This window comes from Fringilla coelebs (genome assembly GCF_963513975.1).
Source record: "Fringilla coelebs genome assembly, chromosome: 9".
NCBI lineage: Eukaryota > Metazoa > Chordata > Aves > Passeriformes > Fringillidae > Fringilla > Fringilla coelebs.
In genome coordinates this window covers 21,057,462-21,085,211 of record NC_140067.1, presented here as the reverse complement: position 1 = coordinate 21,085,211, position 27,750 = coordinate 21,057,462, and the positions used below count along the sequence as shown (strand labels likewise).

Sequence of the window (27,750 nt, the reverse complement as noted above, 5' to 3'; positions counted from 1 at the left end):
GTAGTGGGTTTAAGCAGCACCTTTTCAGTGGCCTAGACCTGGGGAGGGGGGAAATCTGTTAAGGTCTTAATTGATGAAGTCAAGCTGGTATTGAAAGGCTGCCAGAGAAGCAATTAAAAGAAAAGGCCCTCAAAATACAGCGAGGAAGAGAGAACTGGTCACTAGTGGAGGACAGCACTGAACCTTGCAGGTTGTTTAAACTACAGTTTATTTTCCCTTTGCTGTGTTCTGAAGTCTCCTTCCTTTAACTCCTTGCTGGAGGTGAAGCCATAAGATGGTAGATTTGCAGTGCTCTCTGCTGCTGAATAGCTTGCTTGTTTTGTGCTACAAGATTGGCATTCCTAACCAGGAGCCAAAGGCTTCATGTTCTATTTGCTTCTGCTCTTTGCATTTTCATAAAGCCACTTTTTCTCTTTTGTGCACTCTTTTTCAGTGAAGGCCCTGTGGTTTGCAATTTATTAATTTCCTATTTAATATTTAAACTTGCTTTAAGGATGTAATTAATCTAACAAACAAAATACTTTTACATTTTACTTTTTACATTTTATCCCTTGATTATATTTCTGTTAGATTTGGCAGCCTGTAAGCTTTCAGTAGTGTGTCCATGCAAGACAAATGTGAGACAAGAGTTCTTGGTCTCCAAGGCTAGTACTGAAATATCTGAACTGCTAAACATTCAAGGAAAGATATAGTCAGTATAGAAAAATTGATAAAATAAGGTGACAAGACTTTTTTCATTTTTAATAGATTTAGAAATATGTCCTTTCTGGAAATGAAGAATTTATGGGATTAATGATATTTTAATATATTAATTTTCCACCTGGGAAAATAGGAGGAAGGGGCTATATACTAAGCTGTCTCTCAGCCTTTTATTTATTCTCTTGGGAAACATCTGTAGTAATTACATGTTTTGTAGAAAAGATTGAGTTTTGTGGCTGAATGCTCAGTAATTTTCCTGGTGTATTTTATTTTGTAAGCCCTACCTGTGTAGAGGAAGTTTAACTGACAGTAAAAGAATATTTGTAAGATGAAAGAAGATTATGTAGTTTATTTGTTTATTTCAACCCATTGTGGAAGGTACTCTGTATATTTTCCTTGTAGGAAACAAACATGAATGTAAGAATGCTGATAAAACTCTAATTGTTGCTATAAGAGAGCCAAATGCTTGTGGTATTCTACTACTCTTCAGACACATCCTGATTTAAATGTCTTCTCATCAGAATATGGTTTTGATTAAGTAAGGAAATTGCAGTAACAAATCTTACCTAAGTTGCTTGATACTAATGATGTATGCTACATTGCATATACACCTTGGCAACACTTTAGCTCAAAGATAATCAAAGTTCAGATTTATAAAACAGAGCATAGGACTTAGAGTTGGATATGTCAAGATTGCCAAGGTTCTTTTTTTTTTTTTGACTTAGGTATTTATCTTTTGATTGTGACATATTTGTGTTTTGAGGGTTAAACACAAGTTTCAAGTCTTTGTGTTATCCCAGCTGCTAGTGTGAGAAAATTGTAGTTTAAACGGCTTCATTTTTTTCATATGAACAATTACTTCTGGTATTTTGAGGCAGGATAGTCAAGAGAATTTATTCCTTGTTCTATAGGCATAGGAATAAGCACCTAGATGTCTTGTCTGACAAGGCAATTTTGGGCTATCTGTATCATTAGTCTGTGGTCAGCTGTGTCATTAATCTAGACAAAGATGGTTACTGGAATGGATTTTGTCTGCAGAAGCTTGTGGGGGCCTGTTGATAACGTGACACTTCCTGACACCATTTATAAAGGTGTTGCATTATGTGGGTGGGATGAGATTGGCCTATGATCAATTTACTCTTCTGAAAAGAACAAGTCAGTAGAAAGAAATGGCATTGCAAATGTGGAGAGAATATTTTTAGAAGGGGAATATTTCATAGGCTGATGATATGAAGGGCAATTGACTAAGAATACCTGGGTAACTCTTTTCTACACTGAACTTTCAAAACTTTAAAGACAAAGGGACTGCTCAGAGATGGAGGACTGACTGAAGAAGATGGTCATTCTGCCCCTGGAACTGTGGCTCCTGTGGCTTGTGCAAAGATAAGAATTGCATGTCCAAGTGACAGGGACTCGTGAGATACACATCTGCAGGTCTCTGCCTTGGTGGTGTAGCAGTGAATTGGTCCCAGTGGGACTAATATTCTGGAAGTAAATTGGAAAGAGAAAGCTTTGCTCAGAAGGCTCAGGGGCAGCCCAAGGACATTGCAGTAGTGACTGGAGTAAATCTGGTTATGGGGTTCCAGCACTGTGCAAGAGAGGACGCTTGTGGTTGTCCCTTATAAAACCTCTGGTGCTGAATTGAGGAGAGAATTGGAAAAATTGTCCTAATAACATATTCACATTGACATTTTGTCTCTGCTAGAGTGGGGAAGTTAAAACTGCCTGGGGAGAAAGTAGAAGAGACAAAGGCAAACTACTTTTCCTTCCCCACATTGCTGTTGCTCATAAAAAAGTTTTGCAATAAAATGAGGAACATGTTCTGTGTCACTGTTTACTTCAGATTAAGTATTTCTGGTGTATGGGTGACTTCCTGCTCTGGCCACTCATCAAGATTGTTTGACAGCAGAAATAGAAAATTTATTTTGCCGCCTGGAGTACCTCATAATAGCAGTGGTTGTCGTAGGAGGGATGGAGGAGTCTGCAGGAGGGCTTGGCCATCCCACTGTGATAGTGAAGGAACCCAGTGTAAGACCCAAAATAAATGTTGTTAATTGCTTCAATACTTTTGAATTTTGCTAACAATTACATCTGGCTTGCCTTTTTTTTTTTGTCTCCAACAAGAAATCCTTCTTCTAAAGAGGAAAATAATATTAGGCTCAAAATTAATATTGACATAAATACTCGGGGTTTTTTGTAGTCTTGCAATATGCCCACTGGTTGGAAAGTACAAGAGAAAAGAAGATTTGAGAAGGATGAAATGTTCCCTTTACTGTGTTGTGAGAGCTCTGCTCTCTCTTCTGAGGGTACCAGTGTAAGGCTTCCATGCTGTAACCAGAAGAGCTTCTTTATGGTCGGACATAGCTTTGAAAAGTTGCATGTTATGCCATGACTATTTCGCATTATCGGCTTGATTTGCTGTATTTGAAAACTCAAAACATAGTATGTAATTTTCAGTTTGAAAGGTTTTGTGGGGAAAAAGTTCCTATGGTCCTTGTGGTACTTGGACTTAGTCACAGATGAGTTGTGCTTAATCTCTAGTTGTAAACTTTAATATATTACTCAAGTTGGGTTTGTTTTGTGTTGTATTGGATTTTGAAAAAGAAAATATATTGGAAACGAAAAGATCAAACCCCTAGATTAAGTTTCTGACCTTACATTTAAAGGCTTTCTGCTCCATACATGCTGCTCTACTGCATCATCTTGGCCTTGTCCGAAGTGACTACACAGCTGGATTTGCCATAACGCAGCATTACTGATCCGGTAGCAGAATGTGCAAGAGTCGTCCAGCACACAGTAGCACTGCACGCCTCTACATTTGCAGTAGACAGCACACATTGATTTTATTTTTCTGGGTTTTGTTATAGCACTAATTATCTTTCCATGTTGTGCTTCAATTTACAGAACTTTGTCTCCACACAATTTCCAAAGCATGCAATTTCTTACGTTGCACTGTTCTTTTCAAATATTGCTTTTAATATAACGAAGAATGAATACAGTTTATCATCTTTGTTCTGTTAATAGGAGGTATATTTTCAGTAATTCATGCACTTCAATCTTTGTGGAAGATAGCCTGAGAGAAGAATGAAAGAGAATTTTTACATATGGAAGAAAGTTGTGTAGTTACATCCATGTGTTAAACTACTGTCTATATAAGGTTGTAATGTTTTTTTCTTTTGATCCACTTATGCTTATTATTTTTGAAGATTGATTCTGTTCTAATTAAATGGATGGAATTTTTTCTTTGGTTTGTTCTTGAAAAATGGTCAAGTTGTTAGGTTTAATTTGATATGCTTTCAATCTCATGAGTCTTGCACTTTTGGCTTATACTTTGAACACAGTTCTGCAACATGTCCTGGTCTGAACCAAATGGTCAATAAAAATGAGCTTTTGTTGGGACTGAAGTACTGCACCTTGTTCTAGGGATTTCTCAGGGTTGCTCAGAGTGTAGCCTAAGAAGTTTTGGCAGCCCTCTGGCAGACACATGAAATACAGGCTGCACCGAGTTAACAGCCAAAAAACAATAATTATTTTTCTCCTGGTTTGAAAAGTTCTTTACTTTATGAGATTAATTTTATCCTGCTACTGTACCTTCCTGCTGTGGATGGGTAGTATGCACACCTGTTTCAGTTAGCAGCAGTTGTGGGATTGACATCTTGCATGTTAGAGCAGAAAGAGAGACACAAGTGAGGTAGTTAAAACAGTACTGATTGTAAGGTTATTTTCAGGCATAGAAGCAAAATTCCTTTTGCTTTTTGAGTACAGTTTCATTTTCAGCATGTTCATTTTCAGCAGGTGGATTTCAAGATGGACCTTTCTGACACTGGCTACATAAACAGATTCTTTGAATGTTTTTGTAAGCCTTTTAATTCCATCCAAGAGGGAATGATGCTTGCATGGTTATCTATGTTTCATTGCAGTTTGTGGCTTGTCTGTGTTTTAGTCTGGAAGTTATTTATAATACATAAGAATGAAACTTACAAGTATCTCCAACTTTAATGGAAGAATATGTAATTTTCTATGTTGCAAAAAGCTTCTGGTTTTTCCTTTGAGTACTGTGGAATCTTGCATTCCCGCCCTCATGATTTTTTCCTATTTTAATTCCTATGCAGCATGCCTTGCTATGTTTTTGATTAAAAAATACCAGAAATTTATGGAGTCCTAAACATTCTAATATAAGTAATAGTAAAAAATTAATTAACCATTACTATATTTTTTTCTTGTCTGATACAGTCTAGATTAATATTAAGTTATGTATCTAGCATTTCAGCATTACTGATTTTGACAGTGTTAAGCTAGTTTGGGGATCTTATGGAATTAAGAAAAAAAGAAATTAACTGAAAATACCATTCTCCCATTCAGTCTTGGAAATGGGACAGATGACATAAATTTGAATAGATTACTTAAAATTTAAATCTGAAACCAGTCACTGGTACAACAAATGATGAATGGTTTGCATTTAAATTATACTCCTGCTTTTAAAAGGGATCAGTAGGGAAGGCAAACAAAACACAAGTAGAGTAGTGGAGCAGTGCTTTGTACATAAATCTGATCTTTGGAAATAAGTCTGCTAGTATTGTGTTGGTATATTGGCAGTGTGAATAGTGATCTTTCATTTCGTTTAGTTTACTGTGCGCATCTACAGCTGTGGGCACTGTGCAGCACATTTAAACAGGACTAACCAAACCCTGCTGAATATTTTCTAATTGCTTTGGAAGCACTCAGATTATCCAGTGTCTTTCTGCATAGTTATGACCTAACTGTCCTAAATTTGCTGCTAATGTTTTCAAATATGGTGCTTCTCAGGCTGTGAGCTGCTTTCCCTTGTGCATTCACATACTAAAATATTGTTGAGAATGATCCTAGTTACTCAAACAAGAATAAAAACCAGATGTTTAATTTTCTATTTATTGTCACAGCTAAGGTAGTTATAGGGTATATTTAAGAAGTCTGCATAATACCATAATCCAGATTTCATTTTGAGGTGTTTGGTAAAGTCCATGCTTCTGGTTCTTGTCAGCCAACAACATTAAAGTTTAAAAAAACCTAGTTGTTTGGGGATTAAGGTTTCATGCTGTGAATGTTGCCTCATATTCTAGATTTCATGTAATGCAAATTTTCAAATTTTGTTTTTAGATCAAACATCCGACCAGACTATGCAGATACGAGCTTTCATGAGTTCAAAATGCACACCTTCAGTCGGGTGACATCTTGCAAAGTCTGTCAGATGCTCCTGAGGTATTGTAAAGGGTTTTTTTGGGTGGTGGTGTCCCCCTTTCCTGCCCCTGCCGAGTCAGGCTGGATGGAGCTTTGAGCATCCCGATCTAGTGAAAGGTGTCCCTGTCCATGGCAGAGAGTTTGGATAATCTTTAAGGTCTCTTCCAACCCAAACCCTTCTATGATTCTATGTTGCATATTGTTGATAGTCTGAAAAATGAAGCCACAGCATTTTAGCAAGGGCATTTGAGTGTGGGTAGTGCCTTTGTTAAATACAGGCAACGAATAAATGAACTTCAGCTATGTTCCTCCTTGTCGTACATTTTTTCTTCCTTTAGCAATGCTTTTCCTGACTAGTCAGACTGAGCTGTAATTTCAGAGGATTAGTTTTTTCCCCCCAATGCACAGTCTAAGTGACTGAACAGTGGTGCAGACCTTCTAAACTTAAAAGTCAGGAGGGCTAATTCCTGACTTTGGAGCAGTGTGGTTGAGTTACTGGGTCTGCACCAACTGCTGTTGCTGAGGAGCAGCTGTTGTGCATTCAGGGCACAGCCTGGGATGCTGCCTGGGTTCTCCATGGGCCACCAGCTGGGTGCCACTCTGTAGTACAGTGACATTTAGAGGAAGTAGCAGCACTTTAGTAGTAGCAGAAGATTACCTGAAGTGTCCATGATTTTTTTTAAAAACAGAACAAATTTAAAGTCAAGAAAATTTGCCATACAGCCAAAGAACTACTTAATGCTTAAATATACATTCAAACTTACAGCTCTCTTGAACTGGATCCTTTTCTTCATGGTGCAGAGGCAAATGCCCACTGAGACTAAGTGAAGTGTAAAACTGTAGTAGGATAGATGCATAATGGTACAATTTCAAGTGTACTGTTCTGAAGTAGCTTTGGATTACATTGAAATGGAGGCTATTATTCTACTAGCAGTCTGAAGGAACTGTCTGGTTGTGATTTTTAAATGGCTAGTAGTGACAGAAAGCAGATGAGCTGCTTGTTTGTCAGTTGTCACTTTTTCTTAAGCCTTTAAGGACTATCATTATGCAGAACAACAAATTACTTCTAATACCTTCTGCCATGTCTCTTATGTCCTTTATGTGTGGATTTTGTCACCTCTAATGTATCACTACCTAATTTTATTTTACAGGGGGACATTTTATCAAGGCTATTTATGTTCTAAGTGTGGAGCTGGAGCACACAAAGAATGTTTAGGAAGACTAGACAATTGTGGCAGGGCTAATTTAGGTGGTAAGTCATTTTAATTGTTAGAATACCATTTTTAATTAGGACATAAAACTTGCTTGATATAATTAAGGTTTAATTTACCTCTAATTTGTGTTTATTGTAACATGTATACTTGTGAAGCTACCATTTATAAGCACAATTAGAATTGCATTTAGGATTCATATGGATTTTTATTGCTACTAAATTGAAAGGAGAGAACTGTTACAGGTCAAACCAAATTTCTTCATCAGTGTTGTATACAACAAGGAATTGCTCTCGTTTCAGTTGTGGACTGCTTATATATAACCCCTACAGTACAGCACATCATCTATCATCCTTGTGCTTCTCCCATTATGTCAATTTTCGTATTTTCCTCTCAGTTCCTAAAGCTGTTTGTGTTGCCTCAGCTTCCTCTTTCATCTCTTTGGTTTCCATGGTTTCTGTCCACTCACAATATTCACAAAAAGGTGATTGATGGCTCTCTACTTTCCACACCTAAGAACTATATTTTTTCTTCTTTTAATCAATTGCTCTGGGAATTTCTTCTCTGGCCACTGTCACTTTGCACTTCCCCTGTTGTTCTGCTCTTTGGAACCTTAAGGAATCTTTTGATTTCAACTACCATTTGGCCTCCCACAAATAGCTCCAAAAATTTGACACCTTCCCCTTCTGCTCAGTATTATACCTGTAAATCTCTTTCTGACATCTCCTGGATCTCCCACTGCTAATGTTCAGAGTTAGCCCCAGCACTGGCCACCCTTCCCTTCCCTGTACCTACTCTGTTGGTGGCAGTGAGTTTGTTACACTATTGCCACAGTCATATAATCCTAGTGCCATTTTTGACTCTTCCCTCTGTCCAGCTTCTCAAATGTTCTTTTTTCTAAAGATTATTTTGAATTGCTGTTGTGTTTAAAAAAAGAAAAGCCATTGGGGGCACATAATGATTTCTGCAAAGTGGAGTTTTATATGTTAGCCAAGTTTCTAGTCATGTATCATTCTCACTTCTTTAAAATCTTTGCATTCCTTTTCAAAATTATTTTATAATCATTTGTGAAGTTTGTCATGTCTCATATACTTCACATAAGCTAATGCAAACTCTTCCCTTGGGTTATTTTCTTTTTGACATTAGTATCTACAATCTTTGTAAAATGCTGTTGCAGAGATATTCTCTCTCTTTTTTATATTACGTGATGACTTCATGCACTGCTCTTTATAAAGCTGCTGTTTCCAAATTTTGACTCTAGCTTGTTGCTCCTTTCAACATGGTACAAGCTTGTTTCTGTCTTTGCCCCTGTGTGCATCACTTCTGACTTCTACTTGGCTTTTGACTCTGTGCTAATTACCTGTCCCAGTCTTCCATGAAATCAACAGGATGGCAGGCACTGAATTTTGCTGTAGTCAGTAAACTTCTTCTCAGCTGCTTTTCTGTGTTGGAAATCTTCCATGCTATCCAAGTCTGAACTCTTTACAAATAATCTTTTGTAGATCTGAAAACCATACAAGCAGTCAGTGACTGAAACCCTTTTTGGAACACAGACTTCTCACAGAACCTCCTGCAGATATTCTAAGGAAAATAAATATTTAAAATGATCTTAAAAATTGAATGTTTTAAAGCATTACTTGAAATTAATAGAGTGGAAAAACAAACACATATTGTTCTTTCCAAAAGAACTGTCTTCTGTGGTACAAACCACCCCTACTTCCATTTTTTTGCTTTGTCTTGCTCTTTTCTTTTAATCACTTCTGTATTTATATTTTAATTGGATAGCTGGCACCCCAGGAGGCAGGAGCTTGTCTTTCTGTTCCTCTGTAAATATCTGTGGACACATATGGTGCACATGCATCAGTAACAATGACCATAAATGCCGAGACAAGAAAAGGTCTGATTTCTTTTAATTTTCCTGCATGCTTAAGCAGTGCTGTAGAGGGAACAAAATAACAGTAACAACAAATCACATTCCTCCTTCTTTTTAGTAGAATAGATTATAATTTTAAAAATTCAAAGAAGCAGAATGGTGTTTTGGATTTTACTTTGAATCATCTTTGTGATGTTTGTTGAATTATACTGTACTGAAACTGCAAGCAGCTGGATTGCTAAGACCCTTTTTTGTTTTATGTGTTTTGGTTACCTCCATGTGTTCAGCCCTCTGTCCTCTCTTCAAGCTTTCTCTTCTCAGTCTGTTTTTACTTCTGTGCAAAGACTCTCTGGTTGCTGCAGCTCTCATACAAGACAGGAGAGTTGTGTATCTCCTACCTGCTCCTGAGGCAGAAGGACTGGAGGTGCTGAGCTGTGTCTTTCCTTACAGTCTGCTCTGTGATCATAGCTGCAAAATCCAGCTCTAAAGTGCAACTCTTGCTGTACTTCCCTTTCCTTTAACAAACCATGAACATGGAAAGGACAAGGGGTTTTTCTTCCTAGCTAAAAATGTCATCCCTCCACCTGATAAAGGGACTTTGGCCAATGAGTAGGAAAGGAAATCCTCAGGTTTTTCTCTGCTGCTTTTCACTTTTACCCTTCATTTGCCTTTTTAAAGAAAGAAGTGTTGATTGAGCAGTGCTGACCGTTTATAATGTACACAGACCAAGGAAAGGTTTGAGGAGCTTTACCAGGAGGAAACCTGTTTCCCTATGTGGGCCTGAAAGGGATAAGACAATTAATACTCTCTAAAATATTGATTAGTGCAACTTGATTTTTTTTTTTTGAGCTGTCCTTTAACTCTTCCAGAGCTTTACTGAGAAATGAGGTCTCCCAAAAATTATCTTTCATGCCTGCTAAGCTATGAAATGTTATTAAAGGCATGCAGACATAAAGATATAATGTAAAATTCAACATCTTCACTGTACTTTGTGGAAGAAGCATGCTCTGTAGGCACAACAATCTAACACGGTTTTAATTTTGAATACTTTTCTTTGGAAGTATTTAGAGAAATTAATTTATGATAAATATAATATTTTTAGCAGTGTCATTTGCTGTTCCAGTGAAAAATGAGCAAAGGCTTGTACAGCAGCATAATGCCTGGAACCCTTATTGTATTGCTATGTTTGGTGGGTTGTTTTGTTGTGTTGGTTTGGTTTTTTTTCCCCACATTTTTTTTTCTAGGGGACATTTTTATTCCCCAGTCATGTGGTATTAGTTATGGCCACGGACATGGATTATCTGTCTATAATATATGTGTAGATATATGTGTTTTCTGTTTAATCTGGTGTTCTTTCATTCTGCCAGTGCCATTCTAGATGCTTCACAGCAAAGTGCAAATCATCTGTGTGGTAGAACAATGTCCAGGAATGATGCTCCTTGCTTGGTCCTGTTAAACTTTCTTCTTTTTTTGGTGTTTGAGGAGTTTTTACATCTTGCTAATGCTTTTGCATTTCCCTATTTGGAAATGTCCCACTGCAATTCAGAGTGTTAGAACAGTGAGTTCTCTGTGAACATGTGACTTCAGGCTTTTGTGAGAAGTCTTGACTGACTGCTTCTCTATGATAAATTATTTTGGCTATATTCTCTATATGGAACAGTTTCAATATTTTAAATTATCTTTTTATAAGTATAATTTTTTCTATGTTTCAAATATTTTTCATTCCAATTCTGTAGACCTCTTGTACTTCTAGAGGCTTATTTGAAAAAAGGTGATCAGAGTTCAAAGCACTGCAGTGGGAATATGCCATTAGGTTTCTCAAAGGCATTTGAATTTTCCTCAGCATTTTCTGGTTTTGTAAAGTTTAAGATTCTGTTTCCTTTATAGACCATGAGCAGATGTTTTTGCCAGCCTTTCTGAAATGATGCTTAGAACTTTCCTGAGTGGATTAAATCTTTTTAAATTTCATTCCAAGTTGCACTTTGAGAAAATTCAAAAGACACACATCCAAAGATAGATGAAACCTTTTGAATGACAAAATTATTAAGTGTCAGATTTACATGATACACTTATGAGAGAAACATTGACAAAATCTGAAGATAAATTGCTGCGTTCTCATGCTATGCCTTATACACAAACATATGCCAGTTCTTCAGATGTTTTGCTTCAAAGGAGGCCAGTTCAGCACATTGTAGAAATTGTAGTGATAAAAGATGCAGAGTTAATCAGTTGAATTAATAAACAGAACAAAATGTTTGCATTTAGCCCTAGGGTTTTCTTGGTTGCTGTTCCTGCCCTTGCTGCTCTAAATTAGCAGTGCTGGTTGAAGTCTTCTGTGCTCATTTCTGTCATTATTGATTTAACAGGTTTTTTCCCCCTAAAATGCTGTCCTGTACATCCTCAAATAGTCCTCTACATTTTCATATATTTTACTTTTCTGCCCTATCACTTAATTTTTCTGTGATTTGGAATACTTGTTAATATTCTGATGAATTCCTTTGAGTCTTAAACAGATTGTATGAAATCCTTAAACACAAGGATTAGAAAATAGATGGATGTACTTCTGTCACAGACCATTTATAAATACATACGAGGTTTTCTTTTCTCTGCTGGTTGTGAGGGCATCTCCTCTCCCTTGTTAAATCTTCTGGCTTTTCAGCTGCATTCCTGAGTCTTATTTCATGGCACAGAGCAATTTCACTCCCTGGTGATGCTCTCCCACTGGCTGGAAGGGTTTGTGTCTGGAAATGTTTAAGACTGGGGCCTTGGGTTAGCAAGAATGAGTAAGACACAACTTCAGTAGCCAAAGGGAGAAGCTCTATCCCTTGTTGCTCCCAGTTCTATTGTACAGTCTGTTCTGTGTTCCTTGCAATTTCTTCAGAGGCCTCATAGGATTGATAAGACAGTATCACTCTGCCCAGAACATACTCAAGAACTGCAGTCTGTTTCCTAGACTAAACCAGCAGAATTAACAGTTCACTTTTATTTCCAGACTGGAATTTTTCCAAGTCCATCAAATTATGTTGAATTAAGTATTTTCAGGTAAATGCTTGCTGGTTCTACTGACTAGTGAATATTTCAATTAGAGAAACCTCCAGTGATTCTAGAATATGAAAGTCTTTTGAATATTTAAAATATAGTGCCAAACCCACAGAATTTTCTTCTCTATATTGCTTTTCCCAGGGAATGTTAAAGGCATGTCTCATCAGGTCATAAATAGATTAGAAATACATTAGCTGGTCATTTTTACAGTAAATGCTTCTTAATTTATGCACGATTTCTTTCTCATTTGGATAATTTCATTTGAAATTACTATATTTCTTTTGATGGAAAAGAAGTTTCTTCAGCTGTGAGATGAACTAAAAGACAATGTTGGCATATGAATGGGTTAAGTTTAGAATTGCTTTCATACAGTAATGTGCATGCCCAATGATACTGTCCATGCTGTTCATGTCCTAGTTGCTTGCTACAGCACATTAGAGATTATTCATGAAAAGCCTGTGGTCTTGACATCTCAAAAGAAACCAGCAGCTTTCACTATTTACATTTCTGCTGACTTGATCAATAGTTGCAAAGTTGCTGGCTCCCCTCCAAACCTCTTGTGTCAACTGAATTGACAAGTAAATGCTCAAATCTCACAAAGTTCATTGCAGTTATACCACTTTTTAAAAAACTGCAGCAGAGGTTGAGCTGTATTGCTTAACTAATGATTCTTGCTCAACCTGAATAAAAGCCAGTTAGGGCGCTTGATATTTTTTAGGGTCCTACAGTGTGGTACATCTGGGTCACATTTCTAATTTTGTTCTGATTGAGTAATGACTGGTTAAATGACTGGAAAGGAACATGTAGTCCCACAGCTCCTTCCAAGGGATTTAGTTTATAGCTCCTGCATTTTAAATATTTTGAGTTTTGTTTTAAAATAGAAAGGTGAGTAGTTTATTGCATATACTTTTTATTTACTCTCTGTTTAGTTAGCATGTAGATCCAGCTGCTCTGTTGCATCCCTGAAGAGCAGCTTATTCCCTTTTTCTGAACTCTGTTCCCTCACTTACTGATACCAGCTGCAGCTCCTCTTGCTTCTGTAGTAAAATATAATTATCAAAATGTGACCCAATGGTAATGTGGCCTCAGTGAATAAACAAGAAAAACCCCAAAACTGTGCTGAACTATGGCATTAATTAAGTGGCTGTCAGAACTGAGGACTCACTTGATGATTTCATTGGCACACTGGTGCTGAGCAGAAACTTGAATTAAATTTGTCGTGTGTAAAATATCTGCTGGCAGATATCCTCAGGCACTACTTTTTTCTTCCCCCCCCTAAAACCAGAAATGAAGTACTTGTGTAATGTTTGGAAAACAGGTCTTTTATGAGGACACGATACAAATATTTCAATACAGAATATTCTGAAATACAGGCATATTTAAACTGTATAACAAGTCTTAATTTTTTGAATAGACTTTTAGGTGGAAACACAGACACTGGATATTGTTTTCTATTCCTGAAGTGTTAACAGTGAAGGCACAAATGGCCTTTTGGTCCATCAGTGTTGGTTTACTTTTTAATCCAAAACCCTCAGTTCCCTTGTAATGAAATTTATTTTACATGAATAATCAGGAGTATTTGTTATCTTCTTATGTAGTGATTTTTTGAACCCAGTTATTCAGTTATTGAAGGTTAATCACTGAATTTCCTAATTATTTGTTATTAAAACCTTTGGGATGTCGTGATCACCAGATGGAACTTGTTCATCTAGTTGGATTTGGGATATTTTTCTAGAGGTAAAAACAATATTCAACAGCAAAGTTTAAAAATCAGATTGATTCATTCTCATTGGAGGATAGAACAACATTTCCATTTCAACTTTTTTTGATAAATGACCTGCTGAAATAAATGTAAGTCTTTAGAATATAGAAAAGAAAGAAAACCCCTAAGTCTGGGATAGAAGTTTTGGCCTCCTTTGCAACTGCTTATCTATATAATTTCCCTTCATTTCGAGTAATTCATAGTGCTGAGATCAAACATTCAAAAGAGAAGATTTTATTCAGATTTTGGCAAAAATTCTGAAAGGCATGTCAGATTGTAAAATACCAAAATTTTATTGAATTTCAGCAGCACTCGGGCAAGTGATTCCCTCAGGCTGCTTAGGAAACCTCAACAGACTACGTGCAACTCCTCCTTTGGGCGGGCTCGTTTTTCTTCTCTTGGCTCACTCTAGAAATACAAACGAATCCCTCTGCAGAGGTGACAGTCCCGGAGGTGCCTGCCCTTCTCTTTGCTCACTCTAGAAATACAAGCGAATCCCTCTGCAGAGGTGACAGTCCCAGAGGTGCCTGCCCTTCTCTTTGCTCACTCTAGAAATGCAAACGAATCCCTCTGGAGCGGTGACAGTCCCGGTGGTGCCCGCTCTCCGCGGCAGGGCTGGCGCGGCGCTCGGGCCTACTGGGGCCTACGTGCGGGCAGCGGTGCCAGCGCTGCGGGGCTGTGCCCGCCCAACCCAGCGCGCAGCTGCAGGCTCGGCCCCGGCACGCCAGGGCTGCTGCTTTCCCACACTCCCTGCCTAATGGAACCTTGCTTTGTGGAGCAAAAGTTAAAGTTTATTATTTGTTTTACGGTGGGTATGCCTTCCTGTTCAGAAGTTAGTGCAGTAAAAGTTTTCCAGTGTCCTGAAGTGCACAGAGAGCAGGCCCTGGTGCACTTGTGCTGGGCCTCAGCAGCGTGTGCAGTGTGAAAGGCAGACGTAGGCAAATACAGCTGTGTGTGCTTTGGTAAGGCACCGACCCAGCACCTAGAGTGCACCCAAATACCTGCTATCACATTAGACGTTTAAAGAACATGTAGAAAAGATACCTTCTTTTGTGATGCATGGTGGTATGTACATACTGAAGTGTTTCTGAACTTTATTCAGTCTTTCTGATGTCCCACAGGATTTTTTTCCCCTAATTTTTAAGTAGTAATATAAAATTTATAGTAAAAGCAAATAAAGCAGCAGTGTATACTAATGCAATGCTGAATTGAACGTGAAACACAGAACGCTTTGAAGCTAAAGGTATACATTTAACCTTGATACATCTTGTCACACTGTGAAAAGACAGAGAAGAGAAAAGGCGTGAACTCGGTTTGCAATGAACTGTAGCTTTGAGTTCCCAACGAGGCAGTATTTACGCAGCATTCTTGCAGCGTTCTCAGGGTTCGTCGGGGGCGGTGTCCCGGCCTGCCGTGCCGCTGCCGGAGCGTGCAGGTGCCCTGCAGCCCGAGCCAGCCCGGCCATGGGCGCAGCCCGGCGGGGCCAATGAGCAGCGGCAGCGCGGCGGGGTTTGCACAAGAGCTCTGGGGCGGCTGCACGGATCAGGTGGCAAAAGGAGGCAGCAGGGTTGTCTGGTACACACGCAGCACAGGCTGAGAGTGCTCTATAAAAGGTGCACAATTGCAATCAACAATAATGCCAATTTTTACTTATGTTTCAGAACACGGAAACGTGAAACATGAGGTAAGGATTCGTTTTCTTTTGCATGTGATGTTTGTTTTGTTGGTGACATATGAGCTCCTTATTACTTTGTGTACATGCTGATGGAGAAGGTGTGTTTTTCTTCTGGGTTTGCAAACAGATTTATTTAGAGTGCAGTAGAAGTTGTCTAAGCAACAAGGTATTCATGATTAAATACAAATGTCTTCTGCTCCAAATGCGAATTAGACTTGCAGCGAAATGACAGTGCTGAGAGGGGTGGAGATGCTTTTTTAAGCTACAGGTAAGAAAACATACATTGCTTCACAACTGGTGGTTAGATCCTTACTGTTCCTAGACAAAATCTGGCTGTAGAGTTAAAAGTGGGGTTTTTTTCTGCTGTGCAGAGAACTGTGGGGTGGTGAAGGATTGGCAGGGCAGGTGTTGCCTTTTCATGTGAAAAGACTATGTTTGCAGAGGTATGCTGTGGTATGGAGTTTATGTAATCTGCAGAGATGTTAAAATGGGACCTGAACAGAGGGGCTGTAGTAATGCCCATAGTGTGGCTTGTTGTCAGCCTAGGAAGGCTGCAGGCCATCCTGGTTTATTTTTTGGCCAGCTCCTGGGACCTCTTCACTGTTGTACAGGAGGACACAGCAGCTGGTTTTTGTCTGTCCCATCTGACAAAATAGTGGCAGCACTTCAGACCTAGAGCATAATAGCTTCTAGCATGTATTTTAGATCAGAAGTTTATGGTAATTGCTTAAATGACATGCCAGTTATGAGCAGCGTATGAGTATGAATGTTGCTGCTCTCCGTAAGCCTGGCTGTGTTTGATGATGTTGCTTATAGGGGTAATGGGAGGATGCTATTGCTGACACGGCTGGCACAGGCGTAGCTGTGTGCAAGGCTGACCATGGCTGTGCTCTCTGATGGTAGAGCAGTTTGGGTGTCACTGTAACCCCAGACAGCAGTAGGGCTGGGTGAGGGCAGCTCTGCAGCCTCTGGTGAGCTCTTGACATGTGGGCCCCAGGTGGGTTCCTGCTCCTGGGATCCTGCAGGGGAATCGGGTGCTGACAGGGGAGCTCTGGCAGAGGAGAAGGGCGTGCTGTCTGTGCCCAGCCCCTGCCTGTGCCTGCTCTCCTCACCGCATCCTCAGCCATGCCTCTGGTCAGGGGCTGTCCAGTCTGTCATGCCTCTGCCTTGACAGATGTGCTGAGTAAGGGCACTCTAAACTTTGAGAGTCAGAGTGTGGTCCATTTGCCTGATGCCTTTCTAGTCGTGCAGCTGGCAGGCATGGCTGGAGAGCTGTGAGCAGATCATCTACTGGGTTTGGTAGACAAGGCTGCCAGGCTTCCTAAAGCTAACTGTGGTGACCATACTGTGTCTGGATGAAAGAATAGGTCTACTGTTTTTTCTAGTTAGGAAAATTAAGACCTCCTTTCTGGAGCTATTGATTTGCTATTGCCTATTGAGTTGATCCAAAACATCAGGATTACATTAATTTTTACCAAGACTCCTATTTAAGTGCCTGTTTTAGTTCTCTCTATGCAGAAGAAAACTTAAGCATGGATGAGGAACTGTCATTTTGGAAAACATGGATTTAGGTTTTATACCAGTAAAGAATCTACTGGTAATTTATAATATTTAAGGGTATTGAGCTCATTTTTGTACGGCTCAAGAACTATTTCCTTAAAACTGTTTTGGAGCCAGTCCTTTGGTGTATATGACTTGAGTTATCACAGTCCCTCTGTTGTTTTTATTTCAATTAAGCATTTTTCTCTCTCCCTGTGTACTTTTCCGAGTCCTGCCCCTTTCCCTTTCTTGTGCAAATTTGTGGTTGCTCACCAATCTGCATCAGTCCATATCAGTAACATGGCTTCCATCTATAAAAAACAATAGAGGATATAATTGGCATTTTGCTTTTATCTAGCACTATTATCTTCATTGTGGTATCAGCTTTACATCTTTATTCTATCCACTACAGATAAAGCAAAACTTGTATCCTTTATTTAATTAGACTTGTGGGGTGCAGAGAGAATATGTCCAAGGACTCAAGAGTTTGAAAGCCATTTTCAAACCAAACTTTTGATTTTCCTTGCCTGCTTCAGGGCTTGGTAACTGGGTTATGCCTCAGGTTACTGCTTTCTGGCTTGCCTTGGTGTGTGTCCTGCATCAGCTTATATCAACGGCGAGTAAATCACAGCAACCTAATTGTTCCCTTTGTTATGCAACGTGCCTTTCTCTGCTTGGTTTGATTAAAAAATAAATAAATGCATGAATCATCATGCAAGTTACCAGATAAAACAAGTTTGCAAAAGCAGATATGCATTATTGCACATTGAAATTTCCAGGGATCCATAGTAAGTGTCTTAGTGTATAAAATATAGAAAATAAATTTAAATAGTCTGAATCTTGTCAGAGTGTTTCTGATTTCACACTGCTCTGGCTCCTCCAACTTTACAGAGACAGACAAGTTGCTAAATAGATTTAAATACTTGCCCAAAAAATAAGGAAATAAGGCAATCCATAGGGAACTGTAGTTAACTTCAGTTTAAAAGAGAAATAGTAAAAGTTTCTATCTATTAAAGTAATGCAAGCGGCTTTGACTTTTGTCTTGGTGGATGTTATCTGGGGCAGATAATGCCAGACTGCATATTTTTCCCTTATCCTATTCATAAATGATTAAAAATACATTTGTTCTCAGAATCAAAAAATGCTGATGTATGAACAAACCTTCTATGGACTTAGACTCTTTCAGCCTAGTGTCAGAAAAAATGGGATATATGAAAAAGCCATCAAGATTACTAAGAATATTTTTCAAAGTGTGATCTTTTGACGAGATAAAGATAATTGTGTTGGTGGTTGGGGGAAGTACCTTAGGAAACCAGCTTTGCTTAGTAGATTGTGGTAATGAAAGGATTGCAGTGAGCCTCCATGAAAACATGTTTATTCATATCCTTGATTGTTATTTTTGCTCTGCAGAAACGAACAAATGGAATTAGAAGAAGTTCTAGACACGTGGACCCAGGTTTGTGTCGTGACTTTTTAATACTTAAACATTAAATAAAAAGAGTAGGAAAGCTGTAACTGGCTTTGTTAAGTTGCATTGTGAATGCTATTGCTATGCACACAATGCTGAGAACATGACTGCTGAAGTCATGAAGGTCTAAAGCGATTGCTCTGTTTGTGATTTCAAAGATAAGGTTAGCTGGTTGAACTCTTAATTTTTTCCCTCTTGTTTTTTCTTTAGGTAGAGCTCCGATTCTGTTTGAACAACAAAATATCTCTAGGCTTTCAGTTGATATGACCCACCATACTGTAGTTTGTAGTTTTAGAAATAACTAAGGGATGAATAGCAGACAGTTGCTTATAAAGTTCAGGTTCTAAGTCTTCAAGTTGTGGGTATTCTCAGCTCTTAACTGTAGTGGTGCTCAGTGCTTAGCTGTATGAGTTGCTTTTCTGAAAGGCATAAACCTATTGCAGTTTTATATTGAACTTCAAAGTGATTTTATTTTTCCTGTTAGTTTATAGTAGATACTTGTGTGGAATCATGGCAGCAGCAGCCCTTAAGAAAATTAAAAGCATGCTTATAGGTTGTGTACTCAAGTGGGAAAACATTTCCTCTGGAGACCCATTATGTGTCTGTATAAAATATTGAATGTTTTTCAGTGTAACTGTGTGATATTTTTAGTGTCATTTTAGTGTCAGTAATTACATTTCTGCCCTTTATGTTTCTTGTATAGTTTAATTACTGGAGATTTGTTATGCAGATATTATTTGGAATAAAAGTAAGCTGTGGATTATTAAATATTTCTAGATGTGGACATCTGAGAATAGTTGGAGTTAAACATTAAACAGGATGGCAATTCTGTACACCACATTATAGCCTGGCAGAGCTAAGCCCTTTTCAAAAAGTAGGAATGCTGGTTGTGCCACTAGCATTGCAGCTGCCTTGGCTTGGAAAGTCTAAATGTTGTAACTAGCTGAAGCAGACCACACCTTTCTTACTCACGTACCTTTGACATGTTTTGGAACACGTATCGTCACTTTGTTCCCTCTAGCAAAATAAACCTGCTTCGTGATTCTAGAAATTGTTCAGTGTGTTGTGACGACTGCAGCCATAAAAGAAAAAAATGAGCACCCTGTAACTCTGAAAATTAATAGAGGGGAAAACATCAAGGGTAGGAATTAAATAATGCAGAAGGGGATGATTTCTTCCAAGTGTTTGCTAACAAGACTGAGTTCTTCCCATTCATTGGTGCATGTTGCAGTGAAGTGTAATTGTGTGCTTGCAGAATAGTCATTGTAGGTTCAGTACCTTTAAACACAGCTGTCTCATATACAGTCATAGAAGGTCAACTAATTTAGCTTTGAGAACCTTTTGAGTATACTGGTGATTTTAATTGCTGTTGAAGTCTGATGAAGTATTTGCAGGATCTTTAAATAAGGTACTTTAAAAATAGTTTTTATTGGAGACTAAGTACCACTGAAATCACAAAAAACAGTTGCATTAATTAGGTGTTTCAAAGTTGCATGTAGCTAATGCCTAAAATACAGTTCTGCTTGCCCCCTGCCTTGTCCATTTACTTACATAGAACAGTTCTTTGAGTTGTTGGGATAATCTTGTTATGAAGCTCTTGGTCCTCATATTTTTGAAAGCCAAAAGAAATGCAGAATGTTTGCATGAATTTTAAGTCCCTTTTCTAAAAGACATGGCTCTAGAAGAATTCTTAGAGAATTGCTTCTAAAATTTTAAAGGTTTTAAATAAATGAGAAATATATTACATACTACTGTGCTCTGTACGTATACTGTCAGTTTTCAAATGAAATGAGATTATTTTTTTTGCATTTTGTCAAGATAGGCATTCTGTGTCCTCCTTTACTCAGTGGGTATAACTTTTAAAGTCTTTGGTAAACTCCTGGCATCTATTTTGCTTTATCTAAGTACTACTGTTCATCAGATTGCACATTGCCTTGAGAGACAGATGCTATCCAGAGGGCAGTGCTTGGAAGAGATCAGTCATGTCAGGCATACATTACTGCATTGAGCCTCAGAGCTTTCCAAGAGCACTGACATGTAAAGTTCTGAAGAGTCTGAGCGCCAGGATGCTCTTTTTGCTGAGACAAGTGGTCAGAAGGTTTACTGCCAGACTGCTTTGTCTTTAGAAGGTTTGGTTGGCTGCTGCTGCTGCAGTCTGTGCTGTGATGGTGCTGAAACTTGGGGCTAGGTTAGGGAGCTGACACTTGCTGTGAATCAATAACCAGCATCTGCAGTGACTAAATATCGATGGAGTTTGAGATCACCAGTAAATGCAAATATTTTGGGTTGCAGTTTTTCAAGATTTTTCTGTTATGTCTGTCTTGGCTATTTTAGTAAAGAATGATGAATAGCACGGTCAAGTTTATGCATTGGTGCTTCTCTTTTTTATGCTTGAAGTCAAATTCAACTTTTGCTGACACAGCTTAGCCCAGAATGAAAAATCATTTAAATTTGATGAGAAGTAGTGCAATTGAAGGATGGTCTAAACAAAACAATGGGAGGATACTGGATTAAAATATCTTGTTTCCTGCTGGTAAAGCTCATTGATGAAGGAACCTATTTAGCTGAAGTAGCCTAAAGCCAATAAGTTATTTTATTTTTTTCTTTGGAGTTGGGTTAAAAGTTTGGGCAGTGATAGTTTCCTCCTTGAGATCTGCGTTGTGCTTGATGAGAAAGAAGGGTAGAAGAAAAAATGATTAATGGTTGATGAGGCAGAGGAATTCTCATGAAATGAAAGCAGTCGTGAGAAAAACACCTACAGAAAGAACAGTGTGCAGAAACTGTACAGGTGAAGAAAAGGCTGGAAATCCAACAAAATACGGCTTTGTCTTTACGCTGTGCTCTAGGCCTTCAGCCTGCAATCCAGTTGCAGAGAGCCTCCAGAATTACTACATCAACTAAACTTTATTGGGACAGGTTTTTAAAAACCTTTCTTTGGATTAAGCAGGAGATAATAAAAAGCCATTGGGGAAACGAACTGGTGGATACACCTGCAGCTATAAATCCAGGAGAAATTTGGTCTCTAGCTTGCAGGTGACTGGAGAACATCATGATTCTGCTTAAACACATTTGAGAAGTGATCAGACTGATGTCAGTTTTTGCATAGAATGGGCATGTGAAATGATAATTATGACATTTTATTCTCATTTAGGGAATATGTTTAAGCATGGAAAATACACCATTGGCTTAAATGACAAATAAAGCATTCATATGTAATATTCATAAGCACAAAATGTTATTGTGTGAATTCTTGAGAAGGATGATGCAGTCTGACCAATGTTTTTAATGGAAATAACTTTGTATTTATTCTAATATGAGTAAAAATTACTGTCTTTCTCATCTGTTGAAATAGTACAGTCTATGTTTGCCGTATTTTTTTTTTTACAGTATAAAGAGTCTAAATGTGATAGATTCACAGCTTAGTGTTTTTGAAACTGGTTTTACCCTAAACACTTCTGCTAATATAAACATTGGAATTTTAATCTCCAGAAGTGTGAAAGTATATTTCATATCGGAAGGATAAACTTGGTAAAAATAGAATGCTTGAAGCCTTATAGTCAAGATTCATTGTAGATTGAACTCAAAATCTGATCTGTGAAAGATCACTGCTGAGCATGTTCTGACTTCTTAAACAGCTGCTTTCTTTATAAGCAAGGATTAAAGATTAGAAAGCCTCAGTTCTGAACTGAGGGCCAGAACCAATATTTTTCCTATCACAGAAAGTAAAATATTTGAGTAAAATATCCCAAATATAAGTAAAACGTCCCAAACTTTTTTGGGATGGATCAGTGCTAGCAAGTCATGTATACAGTGCAATAGCTTGGGAAAATATATCTTTCAGCCCACGAATTCAAAGTTTAAATAAGAATTTTAAAAAGAGGTATTCATATTTCTGGTGGGTGTCTGGTCCATACTTGCTTTGTGAATCCTCTAATACTGGTTTTACACAGATTATTAAAAACCCCTTGGGATCTGAAGAGAGTCACTGGGTTTAGGGCCTGAAGTATATGCATTAAACAAGCAACAAAAATAACAATCTGTGCAGGGAGAAGTACAATACAAGAGGTACGCTTATTTCATTAGCTATAGTGGGAAATTAGCTGCTCTGTCCTTCATATTTTGTTGGAGTTGGATTTTGGAATCTTCTAACTAGGTCGTGTGTGTGTTTAGTAAGCAGTGAAACAATATTCAAGGGTTTGTGTAGTGTGGTAGTGTTTGCATTCTGTCTTTGGAGTAAAAATTAGGGGTAGTGTCATATTGGCAGTTCAAATTTTCTTTTGTAACGAATGAAGCATGCTAGACTGTGAGATATTTCCACAAATTCTTACACAGTGTGCTATGTGATATGCAAGTCTAACTTTGATTTCCATTTCAGTGCCACTCCAAGCGTATGTCCAGCCAAAAGCAAAATCTGGCTCAAACTCAAATGGTGGGATTTCCCAACCAGCAGATAATTCTTTGCCAAGAATGCAGTTGTTATAGATAAAGCTACCCCTTTAACTAAGAGTTTGAAGCGTGTTGCTCATTCTCTTGTTTCGTGGAACTCTCCAGGCGCATCCTCAGTAGTCCCGATTGACTGTTGTCTTCTCATTCAGCCCAGTATAGAGAATACCCAATTTCATGGATGAGAAAAGATAACCTTCTGCAGAGTGAAGCCCAGTGCTGAAAACAGGCATTCAGGAATTTATTTCTCCACTTCAACAGTGGCAGCAGCTACCTGGGAGTCTGGCTGTGGTTTTGGTGGCCCAGTATTAACTAACTGGCTGTCAGTATCAGTGTTGAGAACAAGAATTTATCTTGGTTTTAAGCCACAGAAAAAGGTCTACCAAAAAAAAGTATTAAATAAGCCCCCTGTATTTTGTGAGAAGCTGACTGATGTCACTGATAGTATCTCCTTATTAGGATTGTCTTCATCAGGATGAATTAGACTAGAATTAGAGTATACATTTGGCATTCTTTCCAGCTTTAGATACTGTTAGCATGGAACATGATGTGTTTTAATGGCTGGACAAAATGAGTGTGACTGTAAATTAAATTGAGAAAAGCCAGGAGGAATACTGGAGCAAAGAGAAGTGTTTCATGAAACTTTCTCTAGTGAAGAAATAGTTGTTTGACAAAGTTTGAGGTATTTTATAATGTTTGTGGAGCATTAGATTTACTGAGTAACTTAGGACTTCTCTGCATGCTAATGTTTAAAGCAAGGTACAGAACTGTAAATGAGGTTTGATTTTACATCTACATGACACATGGTTAACTTTTGGCTGGGTTTTATTCAGCTATGGATACTTCCTTTTCTGCACAGCATCTTAGCACTTTGTTCAAGGTGCCTCTACTGTATCCAATACATGTCTGTAGGAATCTTTGTGGAGCAGAGGAGCTGCAGGTCAGAGTGGGTTTAAGGGGGCAGCTGGGAGCACACTTGCTGCAAGGAGAACACCCCTTGGCAGGAGGGATGTGCTGCTGCTTACTGGCACGGTGTGGAATCTTAGAGTTTTCTGAGGGACTTTGATTGCAGCTCTAACCTGACCTCCTCTTGGTATTGATAGACATGTTTGAGCATGTTTTATGGCTGGGATGGGTGTTGGTGTTTGAGACCAGAGTCAGTGAATTTCTTTGTGGTCCCATGTCATGGGACAGGTTCTCTCAGCTGGGCCTCAATGGTTGTGAATTCAGAGATACACTGAATTGTGTAGCCTAATTTGTGAGATCAAATTAATTTATCTCACATATTTATTAAAAATATGTATTACATTCAAGATATTTGCCTTTTTTCCCCCTTTCCTCTACAGCACTTCACAAAATAATGAATTCATCTTTGTTGTGTTACAAGAAAGGACATGTCTAATGTTTTGCACCAAGAAATTTTCCACTAATGTATTTCTGGAAGGTGAAGCAGAGTTTTGTCTTCCAATGAAGCATTTCAAATGCAGTTTAATGATTTTTATTTGGGTTGTTTTATTTTAAATTAAAATTATTTTTACATTCCTGTTGGGGAGAGGTATTTGAAAGGTGCCTGTCCCCTTGGCATCTCAGCAGTGAGCAAACATTCAGAGAAGAACATAGCCTTTAGCCTTTTCTTTTAATTAAACATCAGAAGACCCAGATGCCAAAGGGTGAAATGTGTTTATTTTGTCAAACTCTTTCATCCTTGTCTGGTTGGATTGCAAGATTAGTTTTTAGTTGAGTGATTTAAACTCTTCTGTCTTACTGGATGTGTTTTTGGGACTGTCTCTATATTTTAAGCAATTAACATTTCATTTTTCTCTTAGAGAAGTAATGGTGTTCAATACTTAGCCATATACTAACATAACTTTTAAGCTGAGACGGATTAAAAATCCTCCAGTATCTTTCTCCTTTTCTGCATAAAAACACTCAGCATCAACTATTTAAGCAAAACATCGCTGTGTAGAGATAACTGCAAGGAAGTTGTCAGGAAGAAAAAAGGAAAAGGTGAAGTAGAGGTGGACAAAATGGGCATACAAGTATGATCAATAAAACAAGAAAATACACTGTTTTGTATTTTAAACACACGTAAAAGTAGTGCAGTGCAGCACTATTTAAAAAAAAAGGAAGAGACCTGTGCTGTGTGGCCCAAATTTGCCTTTACTTACCTTGGCAAATGGAAGTGAATTGCTTGGTATTTAGTAAAGTTTATTGGGACTTACAAATCTCTTATTCATCTTCAGGAGGAATATTGCATTTACCCATCTATTTTCATATCTGATTTTAATCTTCAGGGTGCTGTAATTCTCAGAAGGCAAAACAAAGATAATAAGGCAATGAATGATTAAAAATAGTCAAAAGTAACTGAATTTTAACAGTACTCCAAAGCATATGGTTTCTTTTTTTGTGGCTCACTCATTTAACTAAATCAGTATTTGATCACTACTTCAAAGTAATTCTCACACAAAGAATTTGGGAAACATTGTAAAATTGAAAGCAGCCATCCCATGGGAGAAAAAAGACTGCTGCAAATTCACACAAGAGAAGCTGCCAGAATTGCCTCTGCCTTTTGCCTGAGGAAGGTTTCAAAGCTTGGTAGAAGAGGCCAGAGGCAAGATCCTGAGAAACTGATGCTGCTTTTCAGGAGAGGTTTTAATCTGCTCACTACTTTGAGATTGCCAGAGAAGGGAAAAATGAAGCTGAGCTAGGCTGCAGGCCAAGCTAGCTCAGGATCCCTCCAACAGCAGCCAATTAAATGGATGCTGAAGGATAGAATTTGGGGTAAGGTGCTGTGGTACTGCCTGCCTTACCCTGTGTATTCATTCCTCAGCTCTTAATTTTCCTTCCATGTGTTCCATCCTTCCATGTATTTTCATTAGTACTTTTTAAACCAGTCTAAAATCTTCAGAGCATCCTTTAACTGTCACTCTCATAATTAGTTGTGTAAATAAAGCACATCTTTTTGTTTGCTTTTAACTTGCTACCTATTGCTTTGACTCATGTATTTTTTGGATCAAGAAAAAGATTAATAAATAAGGAAATAATGAGTACTTTTCTCCTGGTCACTATTATGCCACTCATGAGTTGTCTGTCATATTCCCTCCAGTCACGTGTTCTCTAGCCTGAAGAGCTATTATGTGCTTAATTCTGCTGATAGAGAAGCTCTTTTGTATGTCTGACCATCCTGTTTGCTTGTTTGTGGGCTTCTAGGTCCAAGAGTAGTCAGTATTTCTAGTTCTATGTCTGCCACAAGAAATTTCTTAAGAGCTGGTACAGAGCAGAATCAATAATAATATTGAAGAACTGATTGTAAAAAATACTTATCAATTACTCTGAGATCTGTTGTCTCTATGATGATACCTGTTTCACACTCCATCATTATGTATGAGCATTCAATCCATATGTCGCCTTAAGTCTTTCATGAAGGTGTGACCAAATGGCCTCCAAAGATCCTTCCAGACAGAGTTATTCTCTGATTTTGAATCCTATTGGTTATGAAATCTTCCTTCAGTCCTTTGCAAGTAGTGTTCTTTTTAAAGAAATGCTTTTGCACCTTCTCCAAGACTTAATCCACTCTTACTACCATATCAATAATGCTTATTAATTTTTCGAACGAGGAAGGGCCAAGCACAGATTCCTTTGGGTGACCCTTCTTGACACTGCCTTCTAGTTCAAAAAAATATTTTTGTTCCAGCCTTTTGTGTCCTGTCCTTTTGTTGTTTAATTATCGCGGGCAGGGGGGAACATTTTCCTCTTATGTCATGTAAGAGCTGGAAGAGAGCCTCATTGTGAGTCCTGTGAAAATGGTTTTGCTAATCCACATTAATATATAATCCTACTTCATTGTCTGCTTTAAAGAACTCTAAACAATGTCCCTGACTTGTTCTTAAAAGTATTTGTAGTCTTTATATTATATTATATTATCCATAGACTTGTAAATTCTGTTTCTGTAGTAGGCTCTACCAGTCTGCCTTGTACAACTGTCAGATATTTGTGTTGAGACATCTACTGATTGCAGCTGTTTCTCATGTATAACTACTTACTTTTATGGTACTGAGTTGTTTTAAGAAATAGCTTGCAGATCATAATTAGCAGCTCAGCAATGTAATGTTTGAATTTATTTGGTACTTAGCATTTTCAAGTAGTGACCTTATAAAACCTGATCTGATGATTTTTCAGTAGAATCAATTTATTTGATTGGTTTAATCCTTGGATGTGGTTTATCCAGGAAAAAAGGTAAAGTACTTAGGCATTAAGTGAAAGAACTTGGAGTTCAGCCCTCATTGCTGCTCTTGCTGACCTGCAAATAAATAGAAGACATGTTCAGTCTTGCTCTTCTTAGAACTTGTGTTTCTTAAGCTTCAGTGTGCAACAGGGAATTAAAAAGTAACTTCATTATCTGGTACCTTGAAAACATGCCTCTGTTAAGGTAGAGGTTATTCTTTAACCAGCCTGTTTGGAATAGGGCATGTGGAGAGGGGACAGCATGAGGCTCTGTCTTTTAGTTCAGACAATAAAGTGTGATGTTTGCTCTTCTTAGACTTTTCCCTTAATTGGGTTTGACAGCAACAAATAGCATGAAATATAGTGCAACAAAAGCTACGTGTATGGATCACAGCTTTCCTTCCAGAACAACATTACTCTCCTGGCAGTAGCAGTCTTGTGACTGGCAGGGATCATTTTAGTACTCTGCAATTCACTTAATGCTGGTATATCTTCAACATTTTTTTTCTTTATTTCTTCTTTACAGAACACCCTACAGATTGCCCTATAGTTTTCACCCTCCCCTTTTTTGCTTTATCATGGGTACAAGAAAGGCTG

The 27,750-nt window shown here is 38.1% G+C and overlaps 1 protein-coding gene across 1 annotated transcript in view; it reads left to right on the top strand.

The window, feature by feature from the left end:
- The window catches only part of VAV3 (vav guanine nucleotide exchange factor 3), a gene marked incomplete at its 5' end in the record, with an annotated part of 139,605 nt that overhangs the window by 76,083 nt on the left and 35,772 nt on the right, over positions 1 to 27,750 (top strand). Inside the window, 4 exons of the mRNA XM_084211000.1 lie at positions 5,836 to 5,937; positions 7,068 to 7,168; positions 15,466 to 15,488; positions 18,429 to 18,474. Of these exons, the coding sequence (XP_084067126.1) occupies positions 5,836 to 5,937; positions 7,068 to 7,168; positions 15,466 to 15,488; positions 18,429 to 18,474 (272 nt within the window). The remainder of the gene's footprint in view (positions 1 to 5,835; positions 5,938 to 7,067; positions 7,169 to 15,465; positions 15,489 to 18,428; positions 18,475 to 27,750) is intronic.